The 10,882-nt window shown below is 59.1% G+C and overlaps 1 protein-coding gene across 4 annotated transcripts; it reads right to left on the reverse strand.

Annotated features, from left to right (window-relative positions):
- Positions 1-2,070: 2,070 nt before the first annotated feature.
- Positions 2,071-10,345, reverse strand: CHST3 (carbohydrate sulfotransferase 3). 4 transcript variants are annotated; one of them, XM_048946720.1, is made up of 3 exons: positions 10,156-10,345; positions 6,805-7,088; positions 2,071-6,371 (listed from the first exon to the last, which is right to left on the reverse strand). In XM_048946720.1, the coding sequence occupies exons 2-3, from the start codon at positions 6,939-6,941 to the stop codon at positions 5,132-5,134; spliced, it is 1,377 nt and encodes a 458-aa protein (XP_048802677.1). In that variant the 5' UTR covers positions 6,942-7,088; positions 10,156-10,345; the 3' UTR covers positions 2,071-5,131. The 4 variants fall into 4 exon arrangements, with proteins under 4 accessions (XP_048802677.1, XP_048802675.1, XP_048802676.1 ...); XM_048946718.1 differs by lacking the exon at positions 10,156-10,345 and adding an exon at positions 9,775-9,885; XM_048946719.1 differs by lacking the exon at positions 10,156-10,345 and adding an exon at positions 7,334-8,364.
- Positions 10,346-10,882: the final 537 nt, after the last annotated feature.

Consider the following 10,882-nt stretch of genomic DNA (forward strand, 5'->3'; position numbering starts at 1 on the left):
GCCGCCAGAGGGTGCAGGCGGCCCGGCCGCGGGGCAGTGCAGGCTGAACTCTGCTAGTCTTAAAGCAAATATCTTAAACCCGCCTCGGAGGCAAAGCGAAATGCCCCTGGGCATTGCTACCAGAGGGCTTTTTCCTCTTCTTGCCTTCAAATCAAGAAAGAGCCAGTGGAAGGGACAGCTCTCCGCGCTCAGGTGCTATTTCTGCTCCCAGGCAAGGGGAGAGATCAGGTGAGCCCCATGTTATGCCAGAAGATCAAAGCCACCTTTCATAAGAAAGGGAAACCATTGGAGCCGGTGAGCTGGAGATGCACCAACAAGACAACGCCAGCGGTGCAAACAGGACCCAAAGCAAACTGCAGCGGTAAAAGGACTCTTTGTGAACACTTCAGGAACCTCGTGTCCAACCTCAGGCAAATGGGAAAAACCTCCGAATGCTCAACAGAGTGTGGTTGGACGGAGTTCTCTGCGCGCAGGTGTGTGCTTAGCATCGGCTAACGTTGTTTGATGGTGTTTATCTGGCTGTCTGCAAGCAGGCAACTGCAGGAAGAGTCAACCAGTGTCAGAGAGGGCTTTGTCTTCTGCCAGCAGGCCAATATGATGAAGGCACCCGTGGAGGCTGATGGCAGCTCTTGGCCTGCCCTGCTCCTTCAAGCTCTGGAGCTCATCACATCTGTCTGTCTGATGCCCTTGTCTGCCTTGAAGATGCAATGGGACCAGTGAGTTAGCTTCAGGTTCTCTGTCATGGCAACAGGAGATAAGACGTGCAAGGATCTGCCTCTGCTCTGTGCTGGGAGACGTCACCTGGAGCACTGTGTCCAGATGGGGAGTCCTCAGTACAGGAGAGACACGGAACTGTTGGAGTGCATCCAGAGGAGGGCCACAAACCTGATCCAAGGGATGAAAGACTCCCTGCAAGGACAGGCTGGGCCTGTGCAGCCTGGAGAAGAGAAAGCTCATAGCAGCCTGTCAGTATCGAAAGGGGCTGTAAGAAAGAAGAGGACAGATTCTTCGTGGGGTTTGCTGTGATAGGACAAGGGGAAATTATTTCAAACCAAAACAGAGGAGATTTACAGTGGATATAAGGAAGAGGTGTTTTACAATAAGGGTGTGACACAGTGGCACAGGTTGTCCAGAGAGGTGGGGGAGTCACCATCCCTGGAGGTACTGCAGAGCCATGGCGATGTGGCTCTGAGGGATGTTGGCAGTGGGGATGGGCTGGGTGAGCTGAGAGGGCTTTTCCAACCTCAGTGACTGTGATTCTTTGACTCAGTGTGTGGGGAAAGACATTCCTTGCAAATACAGAGAGCAAACAGCTAATTCTGGACCTAATGATAAATGTTATCAAACTGTGAGGGTCTCTGCTGCAGCTTGGGGTGGGATCGGGTTAATCCAGGGCAAAGAATTGCCTGGAAAAACCAATTCAGACCTGTTTCTGTCTGCTCTTAAATATCAACAGCGGCTGTTTTTTTACCTTGTAAGTAAAATTTGCTTTTAACAAGAATCAACAAGGCCCTGTTTAGTTTATTCTGTCTCCAACCAACCTCAGTGACCTCAGCTGAAGAGGTCCACCACTTCCCATCAACCGCTGCCCTCAGCACCATGGGCACCTTGTGCTGGTCAGGTGGGACAGCACAGCCACTTGTACTTACAGAGAGCAAAGCCCACTCCAGATGTGAGTACCGGGGCTCACCTGAGGTGTGAGCACTTTGGGGGTGTGGGGCACGGGCTCTCCTGTCCCTTGGGGGAAACGCTGCTCCAAAAGCCCCAGTGACTGCCTTTGGTTTTCACGTGCTGTACTTCTTTCTTCACCACCCCTTTTCACAGCAATGCCATTTGGTGGGAACTCAGCACTGATTGTGATCTGATGAAGGCAGGTGCAAACAGCAGCTCGGTCAGCTTTGTCCATCTGGGACATCCCTGGCAAGGCCCTGCTCCTGCAGGTTATGAGTTTCACCCCTTCCCCCCATCCCAGGATTTCACTGCAGTGAAAGCACAACATAAAATAAAACCAAGTCCTTAAAAAAAATCAGTCTCACAGACAGACAGCCTTTGTCTGAAGGTGTAATTACAGAATAAATATGGGATGCAGACCAAGAAGTGCGGTCTGGTCAGGCATGCAGCCTCTTAAAAAAAAACACAACAGAACACAAGGCTGTCATTTAATGCTGAATGTCCACGTCTGCAGCCCCCAGCCCCCTTACCATTAGGTGCTTCTTGCTGAAAATGCACACCTTTTCTCCCAAACCTCTGCCCTTCCCGATGTGGGGAAGGCCCAGAGCGAGGTCCTGCTTACTGCTTTAGCCTCGGGGTACCCACGTGTCTGTCCCAATGTGCCTGGCACCACACAGTGCAAATTCCATGCGGGTGTCATGGTTACATGTGTTTAATGAGAGCAATTAGTCGTCGTGAAAATCCGCATGGGTTGAGGGCACGTTTTCTTTATGTCCTATGACATTTTTGAGTGGAAGCTGGAGAGCGTCCAGGAAGAAATGCTGCTGCTCAGCTGGAAGGGGCAGTCTGGAGCCAGGCAGTGCCATGCTGCAGGTGAGAGGGGCTGGATCTGCTCCCTGCCCTACATCAGCATGGCTCGCCCTGTCCTGCCCTGTGTATCCCTCAGTTTTCCCAACTGTCTGCCTTCTCTGTGTACAGTAGGAAGGGGCTGAGGACACTGGGCTCTTCTGAAACCGTTTCTGGGTCTGTCAGTCAGAGATGCCTTTGCCTTGCATTGCGTTTCATTTAAACTGTTTATTTGCTTCACGAAAGCAACGGGTACCCTTATGTGGAGGCGAGCACAGAAAGGACCTTGTTGGAGCCTAAATAGCCTTCCTCTGCTGTTTGCTCCTGGGAGCTTAAAGCTCTGCTCCTCCAGCCCCTACTCCTCTGTGTGCTTCCAACCACCCACAAAAGGGGCTGCTTGTTTGCATTCCCCTTGCTTTGTGCCGTGGCAGTGTCCTTGCTGTGCCAACAGCTCAGTGGCACCACGCACCGCTCCCATCCCGGCGTGCAGCTGTGGGATCTGCCTCCCATCCCAGCACCACTCCGCCTTCCCAGCAGGAAGCTCCCAAACAAAACACCATTCACTGGGGAAGCCAGGATGCTCCTCGTGCCGGGAGCTTTGTGTATGTGGGGTGAGAGAGGAGACCAACCCAGCTAAATGCACGCACTGCATGTAAAAATCCCTGCTTCTGCACCCTTTCCCAAGCCAGGCAGTATCCTGTGCCCTGGCCCTGTTGCATATTGAGGCCAGATGCAAGCAAAGCAATGGGAGAAAGGCAAACCCTGCTGCTGCAGGAGGATGGCTGCTGAGGCAATGGCATGGCTGCTCCCCATCGGCTGCTCTGCGCTGCTCAATGCCACCTCTGTTCTCTGCTCTGGGTCGAAAACGTGGCTTTGTGAGCTAGCTGAGCTGCAGCTTGCTGCCGGAGGCTGGGCGGTCCCAGCTGCTGATTTTCACTGATTTATTTTTGCTTTTGTCTAATGGTGCTGGTGTTAGGGCTGAGCTATGGGTGGCCGTGCCAAGCGGTGTGGGGACAGCGGAGCCCCTTGCTTTCCCTGTGGGGTGTGCAGCCCTTGCTGAGCAGGGAGGGATGGCTCAGAGTCAGCTTTATGGCGTAGGGGTTGTGTTCACAGTGTGCCTGTATTGCTGACATCAGGGTTGCTGCTACCCAGGTCCCCATCCTGCCCTTGACCACCAGTGGCTCCCTGCTGCTGGCTCCCCCCCTCTTGCCCATGTGGGGTTTGCTCCCTGACCGGCCTTGGGTTGACTTCCTCTGGGGCAATATAAGGGCAATTAGCCCTGTGGAAAAGAGTGATGCTGGCACTGATGGAATTAGGAGGACTTGACAGTGGCCGAGTGCTGCTTGGAACGAGGGCTGGTCCCTTTGCTGAGCACTTCGAAGACACCATGGCCACACTAAGCCACGTGCTCTGCAGAATGTCTGAAACACCAACTTCCATCAAATTGCTCTTTGATCCAAAAACCTGAGCAGCTTGTATCCGTGCTCAATGGCAAATGCCTCAGTCCTTTTGTGGGCTCTGGGACTGGGGGAGACGAACACCAACAAGACAGATGTTTTGGACTCTGCTCCTTTGTATTGCTTTTTTGCCCATTTCTAATGAAGTCAAGTGAACAAGCTCCCACCAGGTGACGAGGTTCGGTCGCTCTGGGGCAAGTCATGGGATCTGGAGAGCACCCTTGCCCTGTGTGAGTTTACCACAGTGTCCCCATTGCTGCCTCACTGCAGCCAGGTGTCCCAGGAGCTGCATCCGTAACTCATCCCGTCCCGAGAGGCCTCCTGTGGGCTGTACTCCCATCACCTCCTCTGTAGGTCTCTGCAGCACTTTGTGCTGCTCTGATTTTTGGGCTTAGCTCTGACCCCTGATGTATCTTCCCCACCCTACCCCCCCTTCAATTTTTAAACATAATAAATAAATAAATTTGCCCTGCAACCCTGGTACACAGAGAAAAATGCAGAAAATAAATCAAAAGTACTCTCCCCACCTAACAATCAGCACTGCAGAGCACAAACTGAGGGGCCGCCTCGTCCTGCTGCAGGCAGCTCTCAGTCTGTGCTGGTACCAAGGCACTAAACCAGTAAGGCCTTTGAGGTCCAAGTCCCTGCTGATGCTGGCACACCATGCTGCTGGCACTCGGTGCACACCCTTGGAAAAGGCAGATAGACACATGCCCATGGGGCAGTGGCATTGCTTCTCGTGCTGAAGTCCACCCAGGAGTGCTCATTGTGTTTGGTGGCATTGGAAAACCTCCAGGTTGCAGAACACTCCCAGAGAACTGGCTGGGGCTATGGATTCCTGCCTGCAAACTCCGGTTCTTCTGTCCTTTGCTCAATGGCCCTCTGCAGAAAACAGAAGGCACCAGTGGAGCTGGAGCACAAATCAGGTTGTGCTAAGAGCTCTGGGCACCCATGGTGCTTGGGTTTTCAATCTCAGGGTCTCATCCTTCCATCGGGAGAGGAACTAAACAGCTTCACCCCTCCGCCGCAGCATTCCTGCGCCATCTCTTGATGGCCCTTCCCAAGAACCCATCGCTATTGTGAGGACGCCCCGGTTCCTAGTCCACGGCACAGGGTGACCCCGGGCCGGCCGGGCGTATGGGGGCAGCAGAGCCGCACTACGTGACCCGTGTGGGGGGCCCCTCCTCCAGCAGGCTGAGCGAGCGGTTGGTCAGCTCCTGGGCACTGCTGGCCAGCTTGTAGCCAAAGAGCCGCATGGCCGGCTCGCAGGCGTCCTGCACCACCTGCGCCAGCTTGAAGGGGATGCTGAACCGCCACTTCTCAAACTGCTCCGAGGAATTCTTCTGCGTGGAGTAAATGCCGTTGCCGTCCTGTGGCGCCTGCGTGTTGGCACGGATCCACTCCTCCACCTGTGGCGTGGGGTGGATGCCGGCGAAGCGGTACATCTCCAGCGCCTTGCGCAGCGGCGCCCGCGCCACGTCCTCATAGCGCACCAGCATGTAACGGCCTCGCAGCCAGCGCGGCTGCCGCAGCCCCAGCTCGGCCGACAGCCGGATGCTCTCGCAGTTGCCCCGCAACCGCTGCACCTCATCCTCCTGCAGCGGGGCCTCCCCCTCGGCCGCCCACTTCTTCCAGCTCTCGTACTTGCCCGAGAAGGCCACCATGCGCGACGCCAGCACGGCACGCGGATCCCGCACCAGCTGGATGATGCGCAGGTCCAGCCGTGGGTCCTCGGCCAACGGCTGCAGGAACTCCAGCTGCCGGATACGCACCGTCTTCAAGGCCACGTGCTGCTTGCGCCGGCACGCCTCGGCTGCCAGCGTGACGTTGAGGGGCCCGCAGCGGCGGTTCTTGCAGTGGTACTTCTCAAAGACCTTCTTGAGGCCGGGCGTGCAGACGGGCTCCTCACAGAGTGAGCGGCTGGAGCCCCTCCGGAACAGGGCGGCCGTAAGGTGCTCCTCGGGCGCCGGCGAGATGAAGCTCTCCAGGATGTAGAGGTCACAGAGGAGGAGCTGCTGCAGCACGTCCCGGTACACCAGGGCCGAGCCCACCGCGTTGGCCCCCCCTGGCTCAAAAGTGACCGTCCTCTCAATGTGCCACAGGGGCTCAAAGAGGTAGAAGATGTTGCCCTGCTGGTTGAAGAACTCCCCAACGAAGGAGGAGCCGGTGCGCGTGGTGGCCATCAGCAGGACGTGCCGCCGCGGCCCTGGGGCTGCCATGCCCAGCTCCCCGGCCAGCTGCAAGGTGACGTTGCGCAGCCGTGTCCTCAGCTGTGAGAAGGCTGTGTCCAGCTGCCGCAGTGAGGCCAGAGACCCATTCTCAGCTGGCACCGGGCTGGTCTCCGTCTCGTTGGCCTCTGGCAGCACTTGTGGGGACTGCTTCAGCTTGTCTGACACTCTGCAGGACAGCAAGGCAAAACAGGGCTGAGCCCACGTCCCTCTGTGTCCCTCCATCCCTCTGTATCCCCATGTCCCTCCTTCACAATAAGGGCAGTGAGGTACTGGCACAGGCTGCCCAGAGAGGTTGTGGTGCCCCAGCTCTGCATACACCCAAGGTCAGGCTGGACAGTGCTCTGAGCTCCTAATGGAGCAGGTGTCTCTGTTCATTGCAGGGGAGTTGGACCAGTTGGCCTCTAAGAGTCCCTTGCAACTCTGACAATTTTGTGATTCCATGATCTCTGTGTCCCCAGATTCCTCCATCCCTCTGTATCCCCCTGTATAAGTTTTGGGGACCCCCTTGCATCCTTTCCCTGCAGGACCTGGGATTATCACCACATGGAGCAGGCAGGTGGCTCAAAGCAGAGGACATGCAGTATTCCCCTGTTCCCTACCTGGAGATGAAGTTGTTTTCCTTCTCGATGATGACCAGCCCCACCACGAACACCAGCAGCACAGCATACTTGCTCCTCATCTTCAGGCAGTGCAGCACCTCCCGAAAATCCTGGGGCAAAGCCGATCTCCTCTCCATTTGGATGGTGAGTGAGGGAGCTACAGCTTTTGTATCCTCTGCATGTCCACGCTTTCCTTAGAGGATCCCTCAGGCAGGCACCTGATGCTCTGGGCTATCTGCTGGGCACCTGCTGTCCTGCAGCATTTCTTCCCAGGTGGCTCTGGCCTGTGGGCACAAGGAGAGACATGTGGGTGCCTTCCAGCACAGCTCCCAACATCCAGAGAGCTCATGCAAAGGTTCTGGAGCGATTCCCTTCTGCTGGACAACCATGAGCTTGAGAACTCCCAGCACCATAAGAACACGGGGGCAGAGTGTCTCTGTACAGTTCCCACCTGGCGCCCAGCAGCTGCTGACAGCACCACTTTCCCGGCTCCCAAAATAAATCCACCACGGGAGACCCCTTCCCACACCTCCTCCTCCAGCATCGAAACCCAATCCCTGCCAGCTGCCTGCTGCGCCCAGCCAGAAACCCCTATCAGCCCCCCTGGGCAGGGCCTTCGGCAGCAGGGCTGCTCAATGGGGCTTCAGGAGCTTCCTGTCAGTGTGATGGGGTGCGCGGCTTCCGCCTTCCTCTAGGTACAAAAAGGAAACCTGATGGGGTTTCAGGAACTGTCTGAAGGCCCACGTGATCCCCTGCGCGCATTGTGCTCTCTGCCCCACACGCTCAGTGCCACCATTTTCTCATGTGGGGCCGTTGTGGCTTTGCACTTGCTGGCAGTGACGGCTGCCAGGGGAAGGGATTTGGGCTCTGCCATCACCAGTGCAGGAAAAGTGGCTCCAAGGGTCAGCGCTGCCGCTGCCAGCATCCTGGGTGCAGCCAAGTTGGTATTTCCCCCTTTCAGTGCCTGCAGCAGACAAACCACAAATGATGCCCAGACCAGGGGCTGTACGGGGAACGGATTCCAGCAAAACCCTGATCCCAAGCTCTTGGGTGGATGTGACTCATTAAATACACGGGCAGCTGAGTACTGGATCCCTGAACCCCGCAGAACTCAGGGTGCACAGAGCACCCCACTCCCTGCACATCTCGGGGTCTGAGGGCTAGAAACCAGCGGGGACAAGGTTGGGAGCAGCGTGGTGCCCCGCTCGGCATCTTCCTCTCTGGGAGCGCACAGCACGGCCGGGGAGAGGCACAGGCGGCTCTTTGTGAAGGGAACAGAGGGGCTCTGTGCCCCCGCGCTTCTCAGCACCGCTGGGGCTGGAATGGGAGCAGGCGGCCACAGGGAGCTGCCGGGTCCCGTTCCCGAGTCCCGCTCCCGCTGTTGCCCGTCGCTGCCGGAGGTGTGCGCGGTGAAGTCACATTTTCCTCCAAGTGACTCAACGGGCGGCGGGCGAGCTCCTCGAGCAAACCGTCTGCTCGCAGCCCTCGCCTCCCCCTCCCCACCGGGTTAATGGGGGACAGCCCGGCTGAACCCAAGGGCAGAACAAAGGGAGGGCGCGGGCGCCGATCGCCGCTGCTCTTTGTCTACAACCTGGGGGAAGAATCACACGTCAGCTCCCTCCGTATTACCGAACGCTTTTCTTCCCCGCGCCGGGAAATACGTCGTTACCCCGACTGCCTCCGCCTGGCAGCGCCCCGGAGCCGGGCGGTGGGATGGGGACGCTGGAGACGGCACAGCTCGCTTCGGCCACTGGCTGTTTCCTCCGCTATTTTTTGCACAAAATCAACGTATTCAAGTTAAAAAAAAAAAGGGGGGGGGGGGGGGGGGGGGGGGCGGGAAGAAATGAAAAAACAGTCACATCCTACGCTGTTTATAAAGTTGCCCAGAATAGCCCCAAACCGCGGCCAAATGAGGGCCGGCGCCCAGCCCTGAGCAGGGGATGCGGGCTGGGCGGTGTCGGGGCCATCAGTCCGGCTTCCAGGTGACTGCTGCTGGGCTGGCAGGAGGCACTGCCAGGGGCTGCCCCAGCCCCGCAATGGGGCTTTCGGAGCCGGAGGCTGCCCGAGGGGTTGTGGCTGGGGCAGAGGCGGGCGGCCACGTGCTGGGACCCAAACTGGGAACAAACTCAGCGCTAATCGCTGCCGACACCGCTTGCGGAGCCCGCCGGGCATGTTGCGGGCTGGCTCCGAGGTCGAGACGGGAGGCGCCCAGGTGGGCTCTGGGAATGGCACGGGAGGGAGGAGAGCGGCGGCTCAGTGCGCTCCAGCTGCACAAAGCCCGTCCCTGTGCCTCAGCCTCAAAAAGCCCTTTCTCCGGGGTGAGACGCAGCGTGCCCGCGTCCCTGAGGCGCAGCGCTGGGAGAGAGCTCCGTACTGACGCGGTGCAGCGCACGGGGAAAACGCGGATTTCCATCCCTGCGGTCTCGCGGCGGGCTCCGGGCCGCGACTCCCGGCAGTGGGACCCCGCCGCACCCCGGCAGCTCGGGGCGGTGTCGGGGCGCGATGCTGCCCGGAGCCTCCGCAGAACTCTCGCGGGCGCTGCGGCCTTTCCCGGCCCCATCCCGGTGCTCCCGCGGTCGGAGAGGAGAGGCCGAAGACAACTTCGCCTTCCTTCGGGAGGACGGCTGATGCAACTCTGGGAGAAACTCTCCGTACCCCCCCGTCCCCTTTGCTCTCCGCACCGAACCGAGGCTGCGGCGCGGCTCGTCCCGACCCCGCCGTCTGCTCCCCAGGAGACTCGGGGGCTCCGGGGGTTGCCGGTCCCGGCGGAGAGAGCGGCGAGAGCTCCCCCTTCGCAGACAAAGGCGCGGTCGGAGGCGGCACAAAGGAGCCCGGCAGCCGCTCGCCGAGGGGCCGGGGGAAGGGGGCGAGAGGGGAGCGGAACGCGGAGCCCCCCGGCCCCTCCCGCCGGCGCAGAGAGCCCCGGCCCCGCCGCCCCCCGCCGGCCCCGCGCCCCCCGCCCGTACCTACCCGCGAGGGCCCGGTCGTGCGGTGCGGCGGGGCGGGCGGCGGGGGCCCTGCTTTTCTTCACGGCGCTGTCATCTCCCTCCCTCCCTTTTCCCTGCCTCTTTCCCTCCCTCCTTCCTTCCTTCCTTCCTCCCGGGGTGCCGGCGGGGGGAGCTGGGCCGGGGCGGGGCCGGCTCGGGGCATCCTGCCGGCTGCATCCCGCACCCCGTCGGGAAAAGTTTCTCTCGGTGCCCGGCCCGCTCCTCCGTCGCCGGCTGCTCCGAGCCCCGAGCCCCGCAGCACCCGGGGCAGAATTCATATGCAGAAATCTGTGCGTCCCACTACGAGCAACGAAGGACGTCTGGCTCTGCAGGCAGAAAGAGAAGAAAAAAATAGTCCCCATACAGCGTCTCAGCCCCGTTCGCATTCCTGACACAGCTCTTCCAGGCATCAGGCAGAAACACACTTGCTGGCGTCGGCGTGCCGCTCGTTAGCAGGTCCCCATTAACGAAGTTACCGTGGAGCGCCCTGCCCTGCGCCCGGAGTGCCAGCACCGCGCTCCCAGCAGGACGGTGCATGCACCAACCTGTGCGAGGTACACGCACCGCTGTGTGCACCGATGGCAGCGCCCGGAGGGTGGAGCAGCTTGTGAGCAGCCCGGCTCAGCTTCTACCCGCTGACCCCAGCCACCACTTTCCCCTTCCCGGGAACTTTTTTGGGTATTTTCAGCTCCTCGCTTACTGTTCCAGTGTTGCGTTTGGGCAAGTGGTGAAAATGCTTCATACTGCACTCCCTGCCCGTTTTCTACCCCATATCTGTGCTGGGGACCGCGCCCAGCTGTAAGGAAGCTGTAAGGAAGCCCGGCCCGGCCTTCTATCTGTGAAAGCAGTGCAGAGTTTGTCTTGATATTCACCCATGGACTGGGAGCTGCCAAACTCTGTCCTCACATCCCCATGCGCTGCCCGGTGCCATCTGGCAGCCGCAGTGCTGCGGAGTGGGGACTCCGTTCCCTTCCATGCATCCCTCAGGGTGCTTTAGGGGTTCGTTTTGCAGGAGGACATGGCTGTAGGACTGGGAAGGCTTCCTCCTGTCTTAGCTCCAAGGGTTCATTCTCGATTTGTTTCACAGAATC

Source organism: Lagopus muta, chromosome 5 (genome assembly GCF_023343835.1).
Source record: "Lagopus muta isolate bLagMut1 chromosome 5, bLagMut1 primary, whole genome shotgun sequence".
Lineage (NCBI taxonomy): Eukaryota > Metazoa > Chordata > Aves > Galliformes > Phasianidae > Lagopus > Lagopus muta.